At 40.5% G+C, this 27,159-nt stretch overlaps 1 protein-coding gene across 1 annotated transcript in view; it reads left to right on the top strand.

The window, feature by feature from the left end:
* Window positions 1-27,159, top strand: part of LOC112963865 (WD repeat- and FYVE domain-containing protein 4-like) — a 147,452-nt gene that overhangs the window by 55,259 nt on the left and 65,034 nt on the right. The window contains exons 27-41 of the mRNA XM_026061309.1: window positions 326-399; window positions 1,094-1,255; window positions 3,084-3,175; window positions 4,201-4,300; window positions 5,087-5,292; window positions 5,912-6,081; window positions 6,640-6,765; window positions 7,248-7,409; window positions 7,526-7,723; window positions 9,387-9,504; window positions 10,065-10,222; window positions 10,668-10,906; window positions 12,893-13,002; window positions 13,952-14,143; window positions 14,746-14,885. Of these exons, the coding sequence (XP_025917094.1) occupies window positions 326-399; window positions 1,094-1,255; window positions 3,084-3,175; window positions 4,201-4,300; window positions 5,087-5,292; window positions 5,912-6,081; window positions 6,640-6,765; window positions 7,248-7,409; window positions 7,526-7,723; window positions 9,387-9,504; window positions 10,065-10,222; window positions 10,668-10,906; window positions 12,893-13,002; window positions 13,952-14,143; window positions 14,746-14,885 (2,247 nt within the window). The remainder of the gene's footprint in view (window positions 1-325; window positions 400-1,093; window positions 1,256-3,083; window positions 3,176-4,200; window positions 4,301-5,086; window positions 5,293-5,911; window positions 6,082-6,639; window positions 6,766-7,247; window positions 7,410-7,525; window positions 7,724-9,386; window positions 9,505-10,064; window positions 10,223-10,667; window positions 10,907-12,892; window positions 13,003-13,951; window positions 14,144-14,745; window positions 14,886-27,159) is intronic.

Here is a 27,159-nt window from a genome sequence, read left to right as displayed (position 1 = left end):
TCTTACCTGTTCTTTCCTTTTCCATTCTCTTTCCCTGCCTCTAAAAATGTATCTGCTGTTCTGTTGTGTTCCTCCTTTCTGAACTGGAGAAACAGTTAATGCAAAACTAAAAAACTTTATTTGTAGTTTTCTTTACAGTGCACTGTTGTAGCATAATGTAATCCATGCGCATTTACACAATAAAGTTACCTAGTGTTCTGCACAGATGGCAGTGACAGTTCATGATTTTACTGTCCCTAAACTACTTGTTGCTGTTTTTCTGCCACAGGTTACAGTCTCCTCAGCTCAACAGAACAGTATTTCTCTGCTTTCCTTTGTCTTTCAGCTTTGGATGACAGCACCAGAAAATCTTGACCTTGCTCTTTTTTCACATCTTGTGGAGATCCTGCAGTCCTCCAGGTACATAGCTGGCATCTAAATCAGAAGCATGTGGAACAAGCTTATCTGATGGAAAGGTTATGTGGTGACCTGGGTTACATGGAACCAATGATGTACAATGAAAGTTAAAATGTGTGCTGGGAAGAAAAAATCTGAATCTTTGAATTGAGCATGGAACTTTAAAAATTTCTTTTTATAAATGGTGATGTGTTTATAACCAAAATACAACCCAGGAGGGTTTTTTTAGAACAGTATACTTCCTTAACCAGTTCTACTACAGTTAAATGTATCTAAAAAGACATAGTAAGGCAGAATGGCTGAGTAGAGCAGGATGTTAGATTCCTTCCTTTTGGCACCAGAAAGTTCTATGCAGAGCCCTCTGATGTCTCTTGCTGAGTTTTACAAGAATAGCATTTATTACCACCAACTCACTGCTTAAAAAGTCAATAACGTTGTTTTCTTTGAACTCACTGAAATGCAGCAGTTTCCGGGGGAGAGGGCAGATGCCGAATTGGGGTGGGGAACACAAAAAGAAGTCTTCAGATCTCCATCACTGACACATACTCAATTTGATAGTGTTTGATCAGTTGCCAAGGCAACATCAGAAGCCAAAGGTGCAAAGTGCCAGTGCAACCCAAAAATCTTCTTAGCTGGAATCTTGCAAATTTGGTTCTTTCCAGTAAAAGCTTTTAATAGGCCCTATGCTTTTATGCAGAGATGGATATCAGAATGCCGAAGTTGCCTACCAGGTGCAAATGGTGCCCAAGCTCGTTTTCCTCTTCAATGATGCTGAAATCAGTAACTCCAGGATCACTGTGGTCTGCACTATTCTTTCCCATCTGTTGCAAGGATACTTTAACACGCGGGATGTTCTCAGGTAACCTCCAGGCCTGCAGCATTTTCTCAGTTTGCAAATGAGTTATTCTGCTGCCCATCCTGGAGAGAGATCGAGCAGAGCTTTCTTCTCCTCACCTTTGATAGGAGGCCAAATCTCTGGCAACTCAAAGGTGCCCACTTACAAAAGACTTTTTCATGCCTGCAACATAGAATTCAATCCACCCTTGTATTTATGTATGAGGATCCCCATGGGTCAGATGATGACCCTTACAGTGGTGGCACAAATAGTCCCACTGATATGATTGGGACTACTCAAAGTCTGGACTTAATATTTGCGGTCACTAAAGCCTGCCCCTAAAGTATTGTAGTCCCTGAAATATTGCAACCTGGCTCCAGGGAGCTATGTACCTAATCCCATTGGCTTCAGTTATATCCCAGTAGCTATATTTTCTTATTCTTGAATCTCAGTGAGTTAACATGTGCTAAGTGGGATCTCACAAAGTGGAGAGTTTAAATCCTTGTTTGCTCTCCGCAGAATGTAAACACTACTCCATTTTGTAATCCCAGCCTAGCTGCATCAGCTTGTAGCCTATAGACTGAGTGAGGGCCACACAATGTTTTCTGTAGCCATTTAACTCTAGAAAAATGCACTGTACAGATGACAAGTTGCACTTTTCAAAGCTCTGTGTTTGTCCAAAGAAAATGTCAAAGCAGAGTTGCACACTGGAAGCTTTGGTCTCTGTAGTCGTCATCCCTTTGCTCTACTGAAGGGTGTGAGCACATCAAGAAGTTACTGTGGGATAAGCTGACATGCAAACTTACTGCTCGACAGCTCCTGTGTGGAATTACCTGCATGCATGTTCCTATCCTGGAGCATGCGAGTTAGACAGTTAGCCTGTTCCTTTTTTTATGGAGATGTAAGTAACCTGGGTTTATTATATCAAATTTGCCATGTGGGAAGGAGCATGCATAAGCATCTTTTCTTTGTTTGTTTTGAAATCTGGTGACTTGTTACTCCAGGGTAATTTGTTTGGTTGTCAGGCCCAAAGATGAGGAAGTTGCAGCTTTTTGGATGTTTTATTCATTGGTATTTGCCTATTTAGAGCAAACCACGCACTTAGTGTTAAGCAGTGCATGTGGATAATGACAGTCCCTATCTTTCCAGCTCCAGGAGAGCAGAGACTGTAGCAGGCTCTCAGCAGCACTGAAAGGTGCTGGGGTTTCTGCTGGTCCCAAACTTTTGGCACATCTACTGGAAGTTGCAGTATGCAGGTCACTCCTGCAGAACAATGATACTCTGTCCTGTAAGAAATACCCTTTTTGTGGACAGGAGGCCATGCAGCTGCAGTGGGTGTGTATGTCACCTTAATCCATAAATTCTTAGAACCAGGTAATGTGTTAAAGCAGAATAAAGGTGAAAAGAAGTTGCCAGTCCTCCTTCCTGAGTAGCTGCTGAGGTGTTTCTCTGCTGCCTCCTATGTGCCTGGAAACCAAGTGCTGATCACAGTGATGTCTGAATGCCACAAGGATTTCAGAATTGGCCTCCCCCATACCACCAGAGGTCTTAACTCAGTATTGCCAGCCCTGTGGTTCAGTATATGTAGACAGACCTTTAAAAACCAGAGAAGTTAAAATAAATGAGAAATACTTTTCCATCGTAGAACAGATATTACCTGCACATGTAGATGGATATCCTTTTTATTTGCTTCCTATTTTATGATCTTTTGCATTCCTATTTCAAGGCTGTTTCTGCAGCCATTAGTTTCAAGCAGACATTGTTTTTGAGTGCTGAGATTTGCATGTAATCTCAAAGTGACTAACTGAATAGCTTTCATTCTACTGACCAAAATTGGTTCTCTCTCTGGAAGGATTGGATTGTTCCTTGTTTATACTTTGAAACCCTCTTCTGTAGATGAAAATCTGATTTGCCTGGATGGTGTGGCTGAGATGCCTGATGAAGGTGAGGAGCTACCTTTGGCACGTGGGTTCTGATGGGTGGCTAAGTGCTTTTCCTCTTCCCCAGGCCATGGTGAACCCTAAATGCACCGTAATGCTGCTTCCTTCAGTGGAAGGAAGAGACCTGCTTCAAATGATTTATTCTGGCAAGGGACAGGCTGCATTGAGGTGACCTGAAATTGTGGGGAAAAGTTGTATTGCCACAAAGCCCTAACATGAAGGGTAGTGGAGTGATCCAGGTATATCCAGGAAGGCATGGCTTACAGCAGGATCCTCCTTCTGCTAAGGAAGTTGTTACTGTGTTGTCCTCTCTCTGCCTACTAGACCAGCAGTACTTTGACTGCTTTGTCCAGAGCTTAAACAGTTTTGGATTTCATGAACTTCCACTGAGATGAAGGGCCATTAAGTTGAAATTGCCCCACAAACAACATCCTGGGCTGTTATGAGGAATAAATTTTCACTTGGCATCCTGGGACAGGATTTGATATGAACATGTTGTTGCTGTTGTCTAGCTGTAATGAGTAATTATGTGGAAGACTGTACCTTTTAAAATATCTACCCATTTATGTCTACTTTGTGTGTGGCATCTTGCAGTCAGCTGGCTCTTTCACTGACTGTGATCTTTCAGTTGAGGTTATCGCAAATCTAAAATATGTACTATGTTAAGGAAACACTGATAACTTTAGTTCTTATCTATAGAAATCATAGCCAGAAAATACATCTCTTATTGCCTGCTTATATTTTTCTCGCTAGTTAACCTGAGATTGTTTCCTGTGGATTATTCTTCAACATTTAGTCCAAATGAGTTCTAAATATCTTTGAAGACAGGACTTTGAAAAATGTAAGCACTGGTCATTTCTGATTTTAGCAGGAATTTTCATGTCCAAAATCTGATGTCTGCATCTTTTTACTCTGCAAAAGACAAGTACTTCTATTGGGCTAATCTGGTGCAAACAAGATTGTTCATAAAAGCATTGGAACATGCGTTTTGTCTCTTCATTACTCTTCATTACCTTCTGATACTTGTAGCCTCAAGCCAAACACCTGGAAAGACAATCTGTCTTCGAAACCAGTTACTGAAGATGCTGTTAGATGTAATGCGTTCAGACAAACTTCATCTGTCCTCTGAGTAAGTAGAAACAATTTAGGAAGGCATGCCTAAGTGTCTGTGTCTTCTAGATTTCCTTTTTACCAGTGTTTGACCAGGACTAAACACGCTAATAATATTTGAATGTCAACAAAGTGATATGTAACAGCAGATTCGATTTGGAGTTACTTTCTTTCAGTGATTTATCTGAGATGGCAGTGATCTCCATTTTGAAAAAGGATTAATGTTTTCAGAAAAGTCCTCAAAGGAGGAAATTGGAGATATTGCTGTTAATTCTACATTGCAAGAGGAGAAGAAATAACAATTGTCTTGAAACTCAATTCAGTCTAATGTGGGATTACTTAAGTCCCTGTATATTAATCATAAGCATATAGTTATTGTATAGTTCTATGCTGTGTAATTGAAAGGCAGAGTTCATATTGCTGACTGCCTTAACTGTGCATTTCCACTTATTAAAATATATTGGACTTCTAAATTTAAACCAAAATTTTAAATTTCTTAGGTTGAAAGATCTAGTCTATAGTGTAGTTTGTCGGTTACTGATACATACTCTCAGAAGGAACTTAGTTCATGTCAGTGAGCTTTTGGCCTGACAGTAATATAAGGTTGAACTTAGTGGGAACAGACTGGCTTGAACAGTGTGCATGAATATATCAATCTCCATAATTCTGTGTTGTGGTAAAACTTTAACTGGGATTTTTCCACAGCAACCTGAGCTCCTAAATCACTTAGCAGTAATTCTAAATAAAATTGCCTGTCTTTTACCGTGTCTCCTTTCATATGCTTTCACTTCCCTGTTTGTCCCAGGGTGCAAGAAGAAACTTTCTTGGCGCTGGGGCCGGACTGGTTTCTGCTGTTCACACAGAGCTACCTGCACTCTACCACAGTTGTGCTAGGAATCAAGCTACTTCTGTGCTTCCTCCACAATCGTTCCCTGCTGAAAAAATTCAAGGAGGGGATAGTGGCTGGGCGCTGGCTGGAAAACAGCTCTGCAGGGTTGGATATTCTAATGGGTATGTATTGGTGTAATGTTCACAAAACACTCCCTTGCAGGGAAAGTGTTATGAAAATGACACTGACATCTTAAAAGTTCTTGATCCAATTCCTATCATCTCTCATAGGAGAATTCCTACTGATCTCAGTAGACCAAGAATCAGTATTGTTTTCTAGGGCAAGTTTGCCCTAGTACTTCAGCTTTTCTGTGCTGTAGTTGGCGTTTCAGATGGCAGTCACAGGGAGAAAGACCTTTTTGTCTTGCAGAAAATCAGGCTTGCCGATAAGTTTGTGAGGTGTTCAGATGTCAGCTTCTGCCTTGAACCTTCTGTTTCTTTAAGATTTGTTCAGCATCCTTTTTGCTAATTAGACCTGTGGGTATGGGAGAGGGAAGAGAAGGGAGGAGGAATTGAGGGAGAATCTCTTGTAAGTGATAACGGGAAAAATTGTTATCTGATAGTTTGAAGAGGAACCATGAGAACCATTGAGATTGCAGCCTAGCAGAGTATGCAGTAGCCTGGGACACAAAAATGGGGATCAGAATAGGTCAGTAATCCTCTGATACAGCACTCATTCATAGAGACATCTTCAGAACATTTTCCTTTTTCTTTTTTCTTTTTCTTTCCTCCTTCTTTAAAGACAATTTAAAACCTCAGACTCCAGTGCCTGATAACAGCTCCTTCTTGATTTTTGGATTTTCTGTGTTGCAAACATGTCTGACTGATCATGTCCACATCCCTGAGATCTACTTACTGGTGGCAGGGCTCTTTCTGGCAGCTCCACAGTGTGAACCACCTGAAACAGCCAAGGTAAGGCCTTGAAGAAAATAGTGGACAAGCAAGAAACTTCCATTGCTTTACTCCTTTGATAGGTTTCTCAGGCAAGTTAACTCTAATTGTTTGTTGTTTTTTGGGGGGGGAGGGGGGATAGTTAAAATTAGTCATTCATACTTTAAAGATGAAGTAAGTTAACTTTGTATTAAGGAAATTTGCATTCTGAACAAACTTGTTCACATAGGGATTAAATGTCATTTAACTAATGCACTTTAGAAGGTAGTTCAGATTAGCTTTCCTGTCTGTTCTTATGTAGTCAAGGCTCATTAAAATCTCAGAATTAGTGAATTTGGGTACTTTCCCCAGTGTCCTTAGAAGCCATAAGGCTCTTTTCCCCAGTAGTGCCAAAGATATCTCTCTAAAGAGGACAATCCATTAGTGCTGTCCTGGGGAAATGCAAGAAATAAGAGAGGGAAGAGCTGGTGGAGGTAAAGATGATACAACTGTATTTTTTCGCTGATGAGAGAGCAGGAGTTGTTCTTGATGTTTCATAAATAATTCAAGTCTCTTGAAATATATCTTCTCTTCTTTTAGAGAGATCTTGACTCTATGCTGCAGTGGATCTTGCAGCACCACCTTACAGAGAATGTCCTCAAAATCGGATTGTGTGCAGAGGCAGCTACTTTGCTGCTGGAAATGGTTAAGGTCACTGTGGACAAGGTAAGCATTTTGTAGCAGGGGAGTGCAGTGTGAGCTGCAAACTTTGCCTGAGAGTGTTGGATGTCTGCGGCAGTCTTTATGTGTAAGCGGAACCTTTCTCTCCCCTCACAAGGCTCTGCTGAGCAGAGCAGTGGGCAGGGAAGAAAAGCATCAGTGCAGCTATTGACATGGTTATGGTACATAGCAGGGGATGCGATGGGCTCATGTTCAAGAACTCTGAACACAGAGATGGATCTTGCCCACAGCGTGACCCACTTTGCCCATTCTTGGTGGTGAGGATATGTCACATTTGTGACTGAGCTTGTAGAGTTCTGGCTCAGCATATCCTAAGTCTGCAAGCTAGGAGTTAGCTGCCCTGGCTATTCTGTGGCCATGCCATGTTTGCTCAGCTGCTTAGGAATACCTGGAGAGGAGCAAAAATATGCTCATCTGAGTGAGAGAGGAATGATGCCTTGACTAAATGTACGTGTGTCTGTGTTCAGCCTATTGTAGATGCGGAAGCTTCCTGGGAAATTGCCTATCCACGGAATATTATCCAGTTTCTGGGCTTGATCTATCACAGTTATACTCAGGACCCTGTGTGGCGCTGTCCTGACTTCTTGAAAACTTTGGCTATGGTTGCCTTCCACTCTGGAGCACCCAAGGTATGTACATGTGAGCCAGCACAGGCCCTTCAACTTGGTTATGTGTAGCTAGGAGGAAATATCATCTTACAGGAGAGTACAGGTTAAAATGCATTGCTGTCTGTCCTCATCTACAGGGAAGCTCTGAAGGTCTTTTGTCTCCTGATGGTCCATCCATTGCTGAAGGGAAGGGCTGTGTTGATCCTTCGTCTCTCCCGCTCCTACCACACCCTGCCAAGAAACAAGTGTGGGATTTCATGCGAGTCCTCCTGATGGACAGTCTGCTCAACATCCCAGCGAACAAACAAGGACATCCACTTGAGCTGCTTATTGAGGTCTCTCATATAGTAATCAGGCCTTGCTGCTCTACTTTGCACTGGGGGTGGAAGGACAAGAGACATCCTATTAGTGACCTAGTGAAAGAAGGGTTAACAATGGCTAAGGGGTATCTTCAGTCAGCATTTTCAGCAATTCTTGTTCTCTAAAATATTATTCTCAGTCTACCTGTGGGGGCTTATATGAGAATGAAGAAGGCCTAAAGGATAGGGCCAGATCACATCTCTTAGAGAGCATGCATGACTTCCTGGCAGATCTGGACAACACACTTAGTGGAATGAAATTCCTACCTTTTCTGCAAGGAAGAGACTCCTTTTCCCTCCTCTGCATTCATGTAAACTAAGACAATATGCTACCCCAAGACAACAACAATGGCATTTTTCGGGCAGCATTTAACATTGAAGTAAGGCCTGAAAAAAATTCCCTTTTCTCTAGTAATGTCTGCGTGTCTCTAGAGCAGCCCTTGAATTCTGTTGAGAACAAAAGATTTCACACAGAGCATTCCCATTCCTGTGTACTGATTTATGAGACAACAATTTCTTTTCAGTCCTCAAATACAAAAACCAAACAACTGTCTCCCTGCCCAACCCCCCTTTCCATTTTAGAACAGATTAATACAAACTGTAACAGATTAATCTGGATTATGGATTACTCAAAGCACTGGAAGGGTTCAGTCAGCACAATGTAAAGACAGGGAGAATGGAAAATTTAGGCTCCAGGTCCAAATTCTCAATAGTCCAGGTGTTCCAAATGAGAGTTTTGATCCAGACTCAGTTTAGTAAGACAGATTGCAACAAACGTAAGAAGCTTGACTGCAACTGCTATCTTATGAGTTAAATCATCTTGCAGAGTGGCAATTCCCTAAAGACTCACACATCTTGAAGAGTTGCAGTTCTCTAAAGGCATCATAGTAAATTCCCAAGGCTTAATCATGATAGAGTTTAAAACAGAGGATGACTCTTCTGACTGCCTGAATCCTGAGCCTGCTAAAAGGAGCTGAGATTCTCTGAGGGCAAGTTTTCTTGAGAACCACCTAGGAACCTAGATTCTGGCCCTGTGCAAAACTTCGCTTATTGTTCAGTGTGCAGAAGGGGACTGTGCTGGCTATCAGCTACAAAATATAGACATGCGTAGGATTTCCTGTGTGATAAACTTGGGTATGAGGTCCTACTGTCATCTGCTGCCCAGTAACTGTCCGCACATGCACTTTTACTGAACTCTTTATGGGAGGTGCCTTGTTGCTTTTCTGCAGAGGGGTACACCAAATCCCTGCATTTATGTGTGACTGTAGATTTGCTGCCACAGACAACTACTTAGCTTGCATTAGCTGTTTTATATATCCACACCAAAGGGTAAAGTCTGGCAGAGAGGTGAAGTTGTCCTTGTTCTTTCTGTGTTTTGCAGTTTCCTTCTGCACTTCCTAAACCAATGCCAAGGTTTTTAAGGGAAATGTTGGGCATTCTAAACTATCCAAAACTGTATTGGGTGTCTCCTGAAATCCTTACTCCCTTGACCAAGACTTTAACTGATTCTGAATCTTTAGCTGATAAAAAATTGTCAGAAGTCCAGTGAAATCAGAGAATAAAGGCTGAAAGTGACTTTCAGAGCTGGATTTCCTGGCTGTTTTCCTGCAGTGCTAATGTCTGTATGGTGACTATACAGGCTTCTCCAGAAGATGCCACCAGTGAGCAGAAGAGACATTTTCAGACAAAAGTCTTGCTATCTGCTATGGATGTCTTCCATGTTACAAGCCAAAGCGAGGGGAAAACAAGACCAAGAGGTGAGTGGTGAGAGCGGTGAGTTTGTTAGCTAGATGATGTTTGGCATGTAGCTGTAATTGATAGAAAGAGTAACACTCAGCTCAGCAGGCCAGACAGTCCATTCACTCCTGCTATAGTCCTAAACTAGTATTAGTTGCCTAAACTACTGTTGTGTTGCCATGTTTCCTGAGAGCCTCCTCCTTCTTCCACCTCCCTGTCCTTCTCCTATGGGGAACATTCTAAAGATTAAATAGGAGGTGATTAAGAGGAAAGAAACCTAGGTTTACCCTTGAGTGCTTCTGGAAACAACCCTGGTAACTTAGTTATTGCCTTTCTTGGTCATTAGTTGGACCAGTCCTTCATGATAGTATATAGTAGTGGGGTTGGTTCTGTTCTTACGATGGAGCTGGTGAACATATATCTGCTAGACTTACAGTATTCTTAGATACTTCCCACCTCTGCGACAGTATGACCTCAGACTGTCCCTTTCTCAACCCTTGAAACCTCAGATCCCACGTGGCCATGTTATTTTGCATCTCAGCTTGTTTTGGGGTTGTCACTCCTCTTGTCTTCTCTCCAGGGAGCAGTGATCCTCATGGCACTTCGGAATCAACTGCATCTGCGTCTATAGTGAATGTTGCTTATTTTGCTCAGAAACTGATTGAGAAGCTGAACAGCAGAATGTTTGCTGCTGACCCCAAGCAAATCCTTCTCTTCATCACCAAACAGATTGTGGTGGTAAGTCACATGAATGATTTTTTTCCACCTGTTATCAACATGTTTTAGTGTGTCCTGTTTCACAATGAGTTTGTGATACCAGAATTCTCAAGAAAAGGGCTACAGTTTGTTTCATGACTGTGGTTATCCTGTTTTCGTGCATGAGCACATAATGGCCTAAACTGACAATAAGAGCTAGATGGTGCAGCTTAAAGAAGGGATAATTAGTACTTTTCCATGTGCCACTGTCTGCTGGTGAGGTACATGTTACCAAATGGGGATAAATTAATCTCTTCCACAATACCAGGGATTTCAGAAGAACTACAGGAAGATTGAATTTGTACCCAGCAGGTAGTTTGGAGGAATTTTGCCAAAATAAGTTTGCAGCAGCTTAAATGAAGTGACTGGAGTGGATCCTTGAGGAGAATGTTCTTTGAGCAAGCCAAGTACTCTGCTGTTTTCACAGGTCTTAGAAGGCAGCTCTTCTCAAAAGGAGGTTTTCGTCAGTACCCTCTATAGCTGTCTAAACCGAGCGATCCTGTATTGCCTGTCCAGACCACAACAGTCACTGCCTGAACAGTTTAACATCCTGAACACTCTCAATGTCCTGCAGGAGCAGTGGGACATTATCTTTGCAACTTACAACTCAAGTAATAATTTCATCGTCTGCCTCATGCACTGCCTTTGCCAGCTAAATTCGGGCAGGTACAAAAGTTGGTCTCAGTATTACATTTGCTTATCTCTGGGTGCTGTTGTCTATGTCACTGGGTGCCAAGGGGGAGATTTCACATTCTTTTTCACGCAAGTTAGGCAGTCTCAGTTTTGGGAAATACTGGAAGGTGAGATTGAGCTGGATTCAGCCAGACTAAGGACTTCAGATGTACCATATCCTAAAAAGCCTTTGGCCCATTGGGCTTGGTGCTCTGGGGATTGAAAGCATCATTCTGCAGCTTCCTGCATGGGACAAACCTTCCTCCCTGATCTGCTGTCTGTTAAAATGGCTGAATGAAGCCACTTGGGGAAAGAGGGTTGTTTTCCTCTTACTTTTTTTTTTTTTTTTTTTTTAAATGAAGAATAGTGACAGAAATATTTTGATGTCATTTTTTTCATTTAATTTGGAGGGGAGGAAGGTCATTAATGTGTTCAGTATTCTGGGAGCAAGGAGTTGGTTTTCAGTAAGAATGGGGAAATGATGAACAGTTGTTCAGTCAGAAGGCTGTTTTCTGCTTGAAACACTAGTGAGCAGAAAACTTCCTACACCTCTGTTGCTCAGATGTGGGTTAGTATAAGCAGCTTAGTTATTTAAGAGTAGTAACTGCAGTTGAACAAACTTGAACTATCTTCAGGCGAGTTGGCCCACAAGTCCATTATTAAACTGAGAGCCTGAAAACCTTCTTCACAGGATGTGGGCTAGAATCACTCCTCAGGCACACAGGTGGCCATTCTCCGAGACAACTGCTGTGGGCTAACTTAGCAAGCTGGTGTTCTGCTCCAGCAGCCACTCTTGTGTGGGTATATTTAAAACATAAAAAACTGTGAATGGATTTTTTGACTTTTAGTGTTTCTGTTACTTGGACATGAGCTGCAAAATCATGGTCCTACTGACGTTGTTGGGAGTTTTGCTGTTGACTTGGATAGGGCTAGAACATCCATGATGTATCTTTGCTATTCTTATAGGTGATATGTCAGAGGAATGCTTGCTAATGTAAGCTGGGGAGTCATTTTGGACAGTTCTGTTTTGTCAAAAGAAGGAAATAATGGCCAGTGCTTTATTCACTATAACGATGCTTGCTGTTTCAGTGGGAACCTTCTGTGCTGCTTAGAGGTTGAGGAATACTTCCAGTGTGCTCTGTCTAAATTGAATCCGGTGCTACAATGTCACATTTGAAATAAGCCACACTTTCCTGAGGTCTTTTCTAGCTCCATGATTGTTCTTATTCCAGTCAGATAATAATTTCCAGACAAAAGTTATTGAGATGGGTAAAAATTGCTAGTTTGCAGCAACAGTATAAACATTAAAAAACAAAACCACAAGTGTTGGTGTTATCCAAAAGTTAAACACAGCAAATCCAGGAAATCAGAATTACTGTATTTTAAAGAAAACCCAAAGGTAAAAAAGGCAACTTTGCCTACCCAAGAGACTTCGCTCTCCCCTGTAGCGGTGGCTATTTACAATTAAAAGAACATCATATATTAAGAGTAGCTATAGTGGGTCAGAACAAAGATCCAGGTGACCCCGTCTCCAACATTTTCCATGTAATGGGGGACACCTCTAGTGAAGAGGTTCAGAGCAAAGCAGCAGCATGAAAGATGCTTAGGAGAGGCGGAAGACAGCTGGATGTATTCTGGCTGCATCAGCACAGACCTATGCTTCAGCTAATTAGAGAGAGCAGTGTGAAGGGGAGGTACAAGTTTATGAGGAATTGAAAGGGTAAGGCATATAGAACACAACCAGAGTGATCCATGGGATCATGAGGAATGCTCTTTGATTTTGAAACAGACTGGCAGTGATTTAGTTACCTGCTTCCTGTAGATCCTGCAGTATGGTGTGACTTCTGTAAGCATTGGAGCTTGGGCATATTGACCTGCTAAATAAATCAAGTGGGAGTGGATGTGTAGAAATACCTTTAGCTTTTTCATTGTCCTCATGTTGCTCTATTTCCTCATATGCCCTCCTTTTCTTTGTCACAGCTATCCAGAAGGTTTTGGAGTCGATGCAAAACCCAAACTCACTTCATATCACCAAATTTTCCTTGCTCCCAGTGAAGAGGAGAAGGGCAGCCTGCCTACTCCAGATGATGGTAATTTATGGCAGTTGGTATCTTTGGCTTACAGGGCAGGAAAGTGCCTGGCCTAAGCATCCATCAGAGCAGCTGTGCACGTGCTGCTTAACAGAGAGCGAGGAAAGTTGTGCTAAAAATGATTTGTCTTCATGCTGCATATTTTTATCCAAAATTCAGGCCCCATGTTCTCAGAAGAAAGCGATTTCAGTTTGGAGATCTCTTCCCCCCATGGTGGCCAGTGTCAGTGCCCAGCTACGTGTTACTTGCTGCTCAATTTCTTCTTTCCGAGACCCAATACAAAGCTTGAAGTCTGTGTTGTGCGCAGGAAGAAATATTTGGCTGTTCTAGGAGAAGACAGTGGGTTGGAGTGAAGAATTTTTGGTCTGGATTCAGTGTGTGGGCTGTCAGTTAAACCATACTGCATAGGGATGCTCAATTTTTGTATCTTGAGTTGGCACTAATGCAACCAAATTTGTCTGATTTACAGGGAGAGTCAACAAAACAGCTGAGCGCTTACTCATAGAACAACCCATTGCTATGCCAAACTGTTTGAGTTGGCTACCTTCCTCCCACTGTTTGTAATGACATTTGATAGTATAAAATAATGTCCCTTTTGTTCTTTAGCACTCTATGTAAGATATTAAACATCATCAAACTTCCGATGAGATGGTTTTTCAAGGCAGAACCGGGTAGAATCATTTGTCACTCCTACTCATTTTAATCAGGGAGTTGAAATACAGCAAAAGAAATGTCTTATTGCTTCCTGTATTAGACTAAACAGACTGGCTTAGAACCTGTGAAGCTAGCAGACAAAATGGAGTAACTCCGCCGATTCCAGCAATTATTCTAGACCAGTGCTGTTCCAAAAGAGACTTTCTGTTCCAAATGAGATGTTTTTGCTTTGTCTGCTGCTTGACTTCTTACACAAAAAAATGATTCTTCATTTGCCGTTTCCTTTGTTTTCTAGTTCATCAAGAGATTCTGAGAACAGTAGAAATCATCTGGAAGCAGCTCATTTCTCAGAGGCGGCAGGCTCTGGAGGACACTTACAAGATGGATCTCTCTGTAAAAGGAGGTGACAAAGAGAGGGAAATGAAGATAACTGAGATCACTCCTCTATGGGAAGAAATGATGACAAAAGCTTGGCAACACTTGATAGGTCTCTATTCTTTTATGGAGCACTTACTGTAGCGAACAAAGGCATTGCAGAATAATGGAAGGCTGTTGATTCCTTGGTTGTACTCTTACTCTGCCTGTCACTTCCTAGCTAAAACAGATTCTCATTCTCTATTCCAGTATTGTGATTAGGGGGATGTTTTCTGTGTCATGCCCCAGCCCTTCTTTAATCTTCTGGTGATGATCTAAAACTAGTGCTTTATTGCAAGGCAGAAAAATCTCTTCAGACGGTCATATCCCATAGGAGAAATTGACTAGAGGGAGGATATTTGGGTGAAGAAGGACACCGCAATGTGTGTAGCACTTCATGGGTCCAGGGCTGCTGTGGATGTCTTGACACTGGTCTATGGCAGACCTCAATGAGACTTTTACATAAAGACTTGAAAAGTACTTGTTGATTCAATGACTCTCTTATAAATAGAAGGACAGGCTAGCTGAAGTGTGGCTCTGTCGTTTTGTTGCATCTTGTGTAATATGCTTACAAACTCTGCACTTCCCCATGGGTTCACTTTCAAGTCTTACGTGCTCTTTTTTTTCTTCTTCTTTTTTTTTTCCCCCTTTTCTGTTCTTTCTTCTGGACCACAGCATCTGAAAAGAAAACTTTCCAGAATAAAGGCGGGCCAGGCCTGTCACAGAGCAAGCACAATTCATGGAGTGAAAGCCTCTCTTCAGCAATTAAGTTGATGCCTGGACGAACCACAAAAGAAATGGGCTGCAAAACTGAGGTAAAATACGCTTTTTGTCTTTTTAGGCTCTGTAACCTGCTCTGAGCTTTTGAAGGGGTTCTGAAGAGCTTGTCTGGACTTGAGTCTTCTGTGTATGTCTCCTGGCATGTTCTCTTGGAAATTACAGGCACTCATTGCTGTTAAGGTTCCTTTCCTAGACCTTAAGACCAGGAGAGACAATTATGAATGATTTTGTCTGACCTTCTGAATAGCAGGGGCCGGAAAACTTCACTCGGGGTTTGCCTAAAGGTGTGATTCAAGCCGGTGAGGTGAGAACATGTTATAGTGAAGATGTAGAGCCAGAGTTAAGCTCTGCTGGCCTCTCTGAGGCCAATTCAGGTGTCTTTCCACCAGCGTTGGGAACTTTCAGGAATGCTGGGCAGAGATACCTACGTGGCTCTGATTAGTCAGCTAGAGTTTTTTAGGTCGGTCTCAGCACCTTGCTGCTGGAGCTGACATGGGTGTGGAATAGTTTTAGACAAACAGATAGTCCATAGGTAGAGCAGTTGCGTAGCTCATCTGGAGCAAGACAACCTGATGCTTCCTAGAAACTCTTAGACTTCCTACGTGCATGTGTAGGTGTTTCTGCTGGAGAAACTGCATGCAGCAATATGTTGACCCTCTATTTAGAAATCCAGCTTCAAACAGAAATGTAAGCTCAAAAGCTGTACCTGTAATGTTACCACTGGAATTGCTGATAGTTTTTGTCTGGTCATCTAGATGATGTTTGTATTCCTCTTGCACCTCAAATTAGTGACTTAAATCCTGTTTCTCAACGTAATCTGTTAGTTGTATTATTTCTAAGGAGCTGAAGCCCCAGCATGGGAAGGTACCATAACTTTAACTAACTCTGGTTTGCTTAAAGTTTGGCATAAACTTCATCAGCTTTCTAAATGAGAGAATCAAGAAGTTAAGTTTAAAAAATCAAAAATAGAAATGGGGTGATGTACCTTTATGGTGGGCAGAGTGGAGAGTGCAACAGCCAGAGAGCAACAAACTGAAGGTTTGGAAGCTACTGAAAACCCACTTCATGAGCTATTTGTGGTAGCAACATTCATCTTATGATGTGAACAGTGAAATGTGAGTAGCTGTTAAACCAGATAGGTGTGCCCCATTTGTCTGGGCAGAAACCTGATGTTTGTTTTCAGTCTGTGGCTCTGATGACAGAAGTGTTGGTGCCACCATTAGGTCTAGAGATCCACATTCACTTTCCTCAGTTGCTGTAGTCTTTTATTTGGTTTTTGGGTAGGTTTCTGAGTCTCGTTGAACCCTATGCTGCTAGCTGTAAAAGGGGGGTGCTAGATCAACTGTGAGGGTACTCTAAGGATGCGTGGTTTTTTGTGTGATACGCTTAGATGTTACAGCAGTCAAAGCTATAATATTATTTGTAATGCTGTAGTAACAAGAAGCCACTGTCATGAACTGGAATGGCTTTGTGCTGTGCACTAGGCACATGCAGAACTAAGAAATGATACTTGACCTGAAGAACTTAGGTAGGCAGCCTTAACATATAATGTATTCATGCAGCCTTTTTGCATGAGGCCTGGTTATAGGACTTAAAAGGGAAAACATAAGCACCCTGTGCTTGTTTCTGCTTATGTGGCTGTACGTGGGTAACAGCAAGGAGTTGCTGGCTTTGCTGCTGCTTTTGGCTTATATCACTAGGTAAACCTTGTCCTTCAGATGCTGAATTGGGAGAAAGGATCTGGTATTCCCATACTACTGTCCTTTCCTTTTCTACTCCCTATGGAAGATTAAAGGTCCAAATTTTTGTTTATTCTCAAGAGGTAGGGAGACAAGTGTTTATATAAAAGCAATTTGTCTGGAGTATATGGAGCGTTCATGCTGCCACCATATATGTTCTTGGGCGTTCCTTGACAGAGACTATAAAGCTGGACTATCTTTTCCATGTTTGAGCTCCTCCTTGACTGAGAGGGCTTTTTTCTTGTTTTTGGTGGGCATTTGTCCAGAACACAAATAAAAAGCAACAGTTAGAAGTTACTTCTTAAAGTATGTTCAGGCTGGAGCAAGTGGCTCTAGGGTAGGGCTGCACTGCACTGACAGAATAATCAGAACTTCTGACCGTGCTTAAGCACTGAGCATTCTAGTGTTAAAGCACTGCTGAACATATCAAAGGCTTATTTCTGCTGTTTAAGAGACAATGTAAGTCTGTCACAACTTCAGTTTTGGGAGTCTTAACTTTCTAGCTCCAGCTGTGGCGGGTTGCAGCTTTATCCCCAGGGGTCACTGGTTCAGTTCCAGGTGTGTTGGTCAGGAAGGCTGTGATATCCAAGTAACATGTCTGATAGCACCTTACTGAGCAACAGTTCTTTTCTCAGCACACCACAGCATCTTTCTCATTCCTTCACTTTGCTGCTTACAGAGCAAGTTCTTCCCAGGTACATATGTAGAGTGTGATGTCATACTGCAAGAGCATCAACTATATGCCCTGGGGTCTGTTTAATTATTTTTTAAAATTAATTTTGATTATTACAGCTGATTACACCTCAGTGAGCAATGTAATTGATATTTGTAAATGTATCCCAAGGAACATTTTGTACAACATGCTTTTTGCTGTTGAAGGTTAAAGACTCCGTTATTGGTTTTTCCCTAAATATGCCCACATCATTAGTTCCTCCAGTGAAAAGGTTGCCATCTGGAAAAGGCAGCACGGAGACATTATTCAGGCACAAGTGCATGAAATTGGTGTTTCTGCATCTTCTGTCTCTCTCCTGCAAGGAAGCTGCTTGTAATTAAAGGAGCTGGGTTTGGCGGAAACATTACTCATTTGGTGTTATTCCTTATCATGTCAACGAGTGACAGCTCCACAGCTCTGATAAATTGTTCCTCTCAATGAGATGCAAAACTACAATTCCAAACGTTCTTCTCCACTCTCCCCCTTTCTCCTCTCCAGCCTGTCTTTGAAAGAGTTTGCTGCACTTTTCAGACAGATAAAATCTAAGGCAAAAGAAATGGATTCCTTCGCTCCTCCATAGCCCTCTTTCTTCATAAATTTCACAAGCAAGGTGCCAGGTGGGTTTCTCATTATTAAAGGAAGTTACAAGTTACATTAAAAGTCAGTGGGATTCATGCTTCTAACTCAGTTACAAGCTGCTGCAAATTTCGTTTACAGTCTTATTCTCACTGAAGCTCCTTGGACTTCAAGAATATCTCTGCCTTGAGCAGGATTTCGTTCTTGATGGGATGGCTGCTGTACCAATGTAGAAATGGCTTAACTAAGGGTTACAACTAAGGGCTGGTAAATGAAAATAGTCACTTATTGATTAGGACAGTGTCAAAATGTTTGTAATGGAAAGCATATAGGTAATACTAAGGGGTGGATGGAATTTGTTTCAGTGCCATATTATGGCCTCTTATCCTCATTTCAAATGTAGCTGTTGGGGGAGAAAGATGGAGGATGTATAAGAACTCACTCCTATTTATACTTGCATTTTTATTTCTTAATTTTGAGAATTGCTAAGTCTTTTCAACTACTTGAAAAATTAGAACAACATCATCTCTAAGTCTGGAAGTAAGTTAGTTGGGCTAACATGCTTTCACCTGGGATGTCAAAATTAAAAGCTATATTTTGTGTGTAGAATAGAAATGAAGCATTTTCCATGCTGAGAACAAACTGCAAGCATTAAAACTGCTTGGTGTTACTAAATCAAACTTAAATAAGGAGTTTCTTGCACCAACATTTCACATTTAAGGAATAGAATTTTAAAAAAAGAACAAAACTGTTGCCAAATGTTAGCTGTGTGTTTAAGCAAAAAAAAATGAAAGTGGCCTGATTTGCAGTGGGTGCTGAACACTTGTTACCCACTGCTTATTCCAGTGGAGAACATGAGCGCTCATCAGCTCTGCACACCAGAGTACTTTTGTGAGATGCCTAGGATTGGAAATGACGACTGTAATCTTTATATAGGGATCTTATTTTTGACCTGTCTTTAATGATAGTCAGTTTAGAAAGTGCTGTAATGTGATTTTTGTACATTTGCTGTCTCTCAAGCATCTTCTGTGTGCCTTAGGGAAAAATCTTCAGGTACTGCCTTCTACCTTCACTGCTGCTAGTTATGGACGTAGGTCCTACAGCAAAGGGCACCTGACTGAAACAGAGATAAAAGGAAAAAGTAGAAATATAAACTAGATAGAGAGAAAACCTTAAAGTTGTATGCTCAAATTATAATCCTTGCTTTTACTCAGAGTTAAGCACTGTTGTTCCTAATTGAGGAAAAACTCCTATTGAAGTTGAGAATGATGCAGGAATTCAGGCTGGATTTCAAAGCTTTGCCCACTAGAAAGAAGAAATGGGTTGGTTAGTGAGTTATTAGTTCCTTTCCTTTATTGAATGAAAAAAAGGAGCTGAAGCAGTAATAGCATTTGCTGGGAAAAAAAAGTCTGTTAACATCTATTAACTCTTTCCCTGTTGTCATTTACAAGGTAGCAAGAATGCTTTTGAGACCTGATCCTCAAACTGAAAAAAAACCAAAGTTCAAATGATTCACTTTAGCAAAGGATCTGACCCCACATTCCTGCTGTACTTTTGCTCAGGATCTCCAATACATCAGTAAAGCCAAACACCGTTCCTTGCTATTTGAGTGACAAATATTAGAATTGGAGAGCAAATGCAAATGTGTTTCCACCTTGTCTGCCTGAATCCCTTTGCTGTCCCATGGTCTGCTCTGGGCCTTGTCTAGAACACATGAACACTCTAGAAAGGAGAGCCTGGTCCCATTTCTAGGAGGAGAGGGGTAACCTGCTCTGGTAGTTGCTGTTTTGTACTCTCTTGGAAGTCAGACCGGTCATGCAGGAGCAAGAGGAGCATTGTACAAAGTTAGATGTTTCTTTAGGGCTTACAGATGACAGAGTTGGGTAAGTTTGCCAGTGGAAGTGTCTATAAGACTCTTGAATACAGTCCAAAAGGTTTCCAATCCATTGACTGTCCTGTTTCAGAACAAGCCTTTTGATCCTTCCCCTTCCCTTCCCCCTTCCTCCCCCCTCCCATTTTGCTCTTGGAATCTACAATATCTGTATTTAATTCTGAGGTTAGCAATAGCTGACTGGTTGTTTTTTTGTCTCCTTTAAAAACTACAAGAGCCAGAAGGGACTACTATAACAACCATATTTCAGTAAATTGTAAATCAGTCAACAGCTTCTACCATGCAGAGTGTCCTAAGGTTCTTCCTGAGGATGGGTGTCCGAGCAGGGTTACCAGCAGCCGGCTTTTAATTACTGTAAGACACTCTAACTCAGGGCTGTAGGTTGTTCCCTTTTCAGGAAATATGGAGCCTCCTGAGTTTTACAGCAGGCCTGATCATGTTCTCCTGTTTTGATTCATTAGTTGCATTCTTCTATGCCAGAGATGCATGTATGTTGAGAGAATGAAATGGAAAAGGTCTTTTTAATTCCAGTCTCCAGAATGATGAGGTTAACAGAAACCCCCTAACTTTTAATTGCATGAACAAACTTCACAGGAGCATTCTGTGCGGCAAAAGTACACTTGTGAAGATAGATAGATAGATAGATAGATATAGCCAACATCTGACCTCCTCTGTGATGGTTTTGTCACGCTGTCAGCTGCAGGAGAATTTCTCCTAGTTCAAGTGGTATGGGAGAATGCAGCCTTTGTACTTGTAAGGCTTTTGGAGCAGTTTAATGGATAGCTTGGTTTCTGCTTTGCAGGGTATCTTTGACTCTCAGCATATCCCTCTTAACATGTCACCCCAGAACTAATGGCAGAAAGCATTTAATGCTGTAGCTCTAGAAACTGGAAAATAGCAGGTGTGAAATGTGACGTGCCTGAGAAGATAAGTGATTCATTTTCCTTAGCTGGCTTTTCAGTAACAGCCCTCTTGTTCTTACTTTTGCAAGCAGCAGCCGGATTGTTAAACCCAAATCAAATCTGTAAAGGATGGGTGCATCAATGTGTCAGCAACAGCTGCCCTTGCCTCTGGACGGATAACTCTCTGAAGTCAGGAGCTCTCAGAAAAGACTTCTTGGCTGGGTCTTAAGTCACTAATGGAGACAGAACCCACTTCAGCTGCTTCTGAAAATTCTTCTTAATTTTGTGCAGTGTGATATTTTTATATTCTTAGTTTTAATGATGGCTAAGCAGTCCTGATGCACCTGCTGAAAAGAAACTGCAAGCTCATTAACTCATTTAGGAGAGCAAGTTGTTTTCCTCAGTGATGAGGTGAGGACAGAGTTTGATGGTATGACCATGGGCCACTTGAATTCTGCAGTTTTGTAACAACAGATATCCTTGATTAGGGTAACAGCAAATGCCTCTTGGGCAGGCTCCACTTGGAAGGTATCTATCAGAGTTCTACCTTTATAATTAGTTTCCCAAGAGAAAATATAAGACATCATCTCAAATCTCTTGGAATTAATGTTTCTTTTAAAGTCCAATACAGACTGAGACATGTTTCAAATGACATATTATTTCAAAGTGTTTAGGACTTTCCTTATTTTTAGATTTAAAGGAAATTTACTTTTTAAAATCTTACAATTGTTTTATTCACCAGGTTTTTCTCTTAGACTAGAAGCTAAAAGCGTTGTTGCTACAGAAAAATCACTTGTGCTTGTTACATCAAGGACTATAGATGATACTTTTCATAACCAGAGAAAAATTAAAAAATTGTTTCACATGTAACACTCGTTGGTAAGATATTTATGTATTTATATTTATATATTTATGTACACACACATATGTGCACATGTATATATGTGTATGTATGTATATACGCATGCATGTATGTATACACAAACACACATATATGTATATGTGTCTGTGTGTATATATGTGTGTGTGTGTATATATATATTTATATACGCACACTGCTCATTAACAGCTCTATTAGTTCAACTGTGGGGATGATCTGTTATATTTTGAGAAGTATTTGGGCCTAAAATTTCCATTGAATTCAGTGGGAGTTGGGTTCCTGAGTAAGGGTACAGGCTTAAATTCCTTCTGTGCTGGGAGTGTAAATCTGCAAATGAAAACTAACAGGAGACTTTTAATGTGCTTTGTACAGTGCTAGGACTTACTTACCTAGTGCCTATAGTAACTGCATCACAGATACAGAATCAGCTTGACTCCCGTCTAAGAAAGGATTCAAACTCCTGCAAGCCCAAGAGAGAGCACTGGGGCTTCGTTCACTCCTACCTGTCAGTCTTACTTCACATGTTTTGCAACCGTTTTTACTGGGTTTGGGTTAGGGGTGGGATAAGAGGGAGAAATGTCTCATTCAAAACTAGTATGCCTAGATCATATTCCCAGAGTCTTGGGTCAGATATCTGTGTGCAAAAGTGTGTGTTTTAGAGGGTGTTTAGTTTTGAACAAAGTTTTGCAAGAAGTGTGTAATGTTGAACTGGAAGGATGATAGTATATTTTCAGACCCCTGTCAGGGCACAGAAGTCCCAGGACACTGAATCAATTAGCTCAAAATGCTGAATTAGTGGGCTTTTTGACTTCTCCTGTAAGAAAGAAGCTTTATCTCTACTTGACTGACATGAATTTACAGAGACTTACCCATAGTTACCCAAGACGTCAGTGGCAAAGCTAGCAGCTGAATACAGTGCTCAATAATGGGCGAGTACTTTCAACTACCAGCTACTTCTTTCCTGCATCGTTATAGCACCTTTCAATAATTGACTCTGAAGGCTATGCTGACCAACCTGTTTTGTTTTTGTTTTGTTTTTTTCAAACTATACTAGACCCGCTGCATCAGATGCAGAGAATACTTGTTTAACGTGGGGAGGTATGTGGGGTTGTGGGGTAATGAAAAGGAGAGAGGGGTTGAACAAAAATAATTTGCTCATTTATACAGAACACTTGGGATGCAGAAGGGACAAGCTGAACATAGAATTTCACTGTGGGTGAGATGAAGAAGATGAGAATATTTGAAACAATCACAATTATTATTTAAACAAATATTTTTCTTACCTATCACTCAGTCTTTTATCAGCTTTTCAAGTTAACTGAGTTAAAACAAGCAAATATATAATGATATTTCTTTGAGAAGTGCATCATTTGTGTAACATCTTTATCTTCATAATAGAAGGATAATTAACATCACTAATTATCTAATTAAGTTCATTAAGCATCTACCAACAGTGCACCGTGAAGTTGACATTATGTTCTACTGTCAACAAATGCTTTGATTTCTTAGGAAGTAATTAAAATGTAAATTATCATGCCATTAAATGCACAGGGGAAGTTTGGAATCAAATATTCATTTCAAAACTGCTCATAGCGCACATTTTTTTTTTTTTACTTGAATGAAAGCAGGCACTTTGCTATTAATGATGTATATTAAACAATTTCCATTATAATATTATTGTCTTGTTTAATAACTGACTCAAAGCTAAATTAGTGTGCTGCAGGAAGCTGGAAAAAGTTTCTTTAACTTTGAACAAAGAAATGTTTATGTCCTCTTAACCAGATATTTGAGACGTTCATTTATCATTTTCAGATTGTTTACAAGATTGTAAGGAAATAATTCAACACCTCTGCATTTTATGTAGTTCTTAATTGCTTACCTAGTCTATTGACCTATCTAATTTATAGAGTACAAATCATTAAACTTTCTGAAATGCATGGGAATAATTAATGCATTGATTCAAGATAACTGTTTTACAGAGAAGTTGAAATAGAAAAGTTGTTTAACGATGAATACAAATTGTTTGTCTGAACCAGATTCACAGGCCAGCCACCCCACAGTCTGCCCCCTACAAAATCCAAAACCAGTTGCTGCAGAAAGGGGTGTGTGACAGCGCAATGCAGAGAAGAAAATCTGTCTTAGCAAAGTTGTTCCCTCTTGAATTATATCAGTTGCAGATCATCTTGAGACCTGAAGCACAAGGTGTAATATCCGTTCCAAAACTTTTTGTGGATAAATGTATTCAGATAATTTTTCAATATTTTTAGATTCAGTGACATCCTGTGGCAGTGAAGTCCCTCCATTTAATTCCACATTGTGTGAAAAGATGTTTTCTTTTGTGTTTCCTGTATCTTTTTTGGTTTTTGTATTTTTGCCTTTTAAGGTAGAGATTGTCTGGTTCAGTTTTAAGCTCACATACAGGATTTCAGCCAGTGGAGTTTAATGTTTAAAGCTGTTGGCATTGAAATCTCATCTTTCAAGAGCTGTTGGTTGCAGAGTTTTATGTTCACATAGCAGAGATCATGCCAAATGAGTTGAATGGTGTTTATGTGGATGAAAGCAGAGCTTTATTTGGATCAGGAGAAACCCTAGAAGCAATTGCTAGCAACTGAAGCAGAATTACTTTTCTTTCTGCTACATATATAGAAAGAAAAATCATTTTCCTATTTTTTGGTTCAGGTATGTCCATTTTCAGCAGGAATTTTGACGTAATGTTTCCTTTACAATAAGAAGAAAATTATTTGAATTAAACTGTTTTATGTATGGATTGTTTGATTCAAAAACCTTAAAAGGCATTTCAAGTTGAATCAAATTTTCATTTTGTTTTCAAACTTTGAGCCAAATAAACATTTTCATTTTCCATTTCCCACATGAAAATCATTATTCATTATTTTTAATAATTAGGTTGTTCTATTTTTTTCAAAGAAAAAGGATGCAAATTTTTTCATTCACAGTATTTTTAATAGAAATTTTTTAAAGGAGAAGAGTTATGACCAACTTTACTTATGAATAGGTTATGAGTTTATATATGGTGTCTTTTTTTCATGCAGGGAGCAGTATGGAATGCATATGGGAATCCAGATGCCAGCTGGAAAATTGACTGTGAAATTCTGTGAGAGCGCAGGGACCTGAAAATAGCTAGAACTGTGAACAGGATGGCAATATATCCAAGTAAAGAACAGGAAATCAGGAGGGGTCCTAGAAATCTCTGCCAGATGAAACTAAAGATTTCTCTTAGATGAGGGCATGTGCCAAAGTCTTGTGAATTACTCATTCATTATTGTTCTCGTCTTTGCTAGCCAAATTGAAGATAACTTGGTTGTGCCTATCTGCTCTATTCATACTGTCTGTTGCAGAATAGCCATATTCTTAATCTGTACACACAGGATTGCTTTATGGGCATTAAAAAGCTCCAAAAGTAATGATATCACCTTTAAATGTAAGCCATTTTAGGGAAATCGTGATAATTTTGGGAGGCAAGGGGAGAGAAATTTCTTTGTATCTTGGACTCCAAGCTCTAAGGATACTAATGTTTACAGAATTCTTTCTTCAGCCAAACGAATTAGAATTGTACATTCTCCTTAAATAAAAGCCATAATTAAAATACAATCAGAAAACTCCAGTGAGGCTTTAAGATAAACGCATTGAGACACTATATAATAAAGCCCCACGTTACATACAGCTGTAGAAGGACTTCATAGAAGATCATCTTTTTCAGTAGAAACAGGGAAGTGGTGAGTAAGAACAAGTGTAGGAAAGGAGACCCCATTGGTAGTCTTGGTAGTGCCAAAGTCCGACCTTCACCCTTCACTAGAGGTAAGAGCTAATACCTCTGCTGTTAAAGGGGGGAAAGTGAGGCCTCACGAGGTTGAGTGTTTTATCCCCAAGTCACAAAAGAAGTCATTCTCAGAGACAAGAATGAAGAAGAAAGGTGTCTCACCTCCCAGTGTGGTTTTTTTGCTATTAGGAGATGACTGACTTGTTCTCGCAGGAATTCATCTCTAGTAATATTAGCTTCTGTAGGAGTGTGCATGTGTATGTATACATATATAGTTGCTATAGAAGTAGAATTGCTTCTGTGCTGTCTGAGTTTAGCTGATAAATACAGTGTGGAAGTCTCATCATGTGTACATCATACTTTGGGTTTATCTTCTTGAAAGCCACCCCTGTGTGCGGGTGCATTTATGGTGCACTGAAATATGGAGCTTTTTCTCATTAAGTTTGCTATTCCCCAGCCAACTGGCAATGCCAGGAATCCATCCATGATCCTTAGGAGCAGTTGGCACTGTGCATTAGCCTCCTAGCGGGTTGAGGCACGAAGCTTACATGCAACACTTAACTGCTGGAACTACAGTCTGTTGAAAAGCTAAATGAATTTTGGCAAAGTAACAATAAAATCCACATGGTGATGACAATGTTGTGATTCATAAGAGCCTGCAAACAACCCTCAGTGTGGAGAGTGTGTGCTAAGGACTAGGGCAAAGTGCTCTTTGATCTGCTAAGAAAAACATTATCTGTCTTAGCTTAATGTTTATTACTTGGTGACTAATGAAACAATTTTTCCTCTTATGAATTGAACTTACAGGCTTCCCAGTGCATAGTCAATTACTTGAAAAGCAGTTTGGTCACAAAATGGGTGGCTTATCATTTGCACGGGGTAGCAGAATACCTGGCCTCTGATTCACCATCCCTGTTAGATTTAGTACCAGTGGTTGTTGCTGGAGGTGGTAACCACTTTGTCCCTTGCAGCTGAATACAACAGGGTTGGTGAGTGGGGAGACCTCAGTCAGCTCTATTAATGTAGTATAACACTCAGATTCTTCTCTATAAAACAGCCATGCCAGCTGTAACCCTATCCTGTGCTTGTGAGGCTGATTAAAAAGAAGGGGTTGATCTATTCTCCATGATTTGGCAGGAAAGGACAAGAAATATTGGGTTGAGGGAGAGGGGGGAAGGGGGCGAAAAACTCTGGTTAAATGTTTGGAAAAAGAGTGAGTATAACAACTCAAGTGGATATGACAAGATAGTTTCCGCACCTCAAAAGAGTTCAGGCTCGAAACATACTGCTGCCAGTCTAGCTCTGTAACTATTTAAGTCATAGTGGTTCAGGAATTTTCCATTAAAAATATTTTTGGTTTTAGTTGGTGACCATAGAAATCAGTCTCTTTTGTGAGAAAATGTCTCCTGCCTGTCTTAGTTACACTGCAGGTGACAGGAGATTTTGCTCTGGCTGGAGAATGCAGTCCAGAGGACAGAGCTGTGATATGGGGCTGCCATGAAGGGCAATGCGCCACCACAGGCAGATGCCATTTAATGTTGAACTACTGGGAAACTGGGTAAAACTGAACAATTCACCCTTTGTAAAATGACATTTTCTCAGAGTATTATTTCATTAAAAATGCAGCCTTTCTGTTTGATTCCAGATGGGGAGAATGGTGTAAATATCAAACTTACGTTAATATCTCATACGATTTTTCTAATTCTAATGAATCTATTTTTCTGTTAACAAATTTTGCACTTATCTCCTGCAGAGGTTTTAAGCACGTTTAGCTGCCATTGTTAAAATGTCTGAGTATTGCATGATATTTGTGTGTTTGTATCTTAAATGC

This window comes from Apteryx rowi, unplaced genomic scaffold, assembly GCF_003343035.1.
Source record: "Apteryx rowi isolate R43461 unplaced genomic scaffold, aptRow1 scaffold_18, whole genome shotgun sequence".
Taxonomy (NCBI): domain Eukaryota; kingdom Metazoa; phylum Chordata; class Aves; order Apterygiformes; family Apterygidae; genus Apteryx; species Apteryx rowi.
Note: the sequence above shows the minus strand (reverse complement) of the source record. Positions and strands in the feature narration are given on the sequence as shown.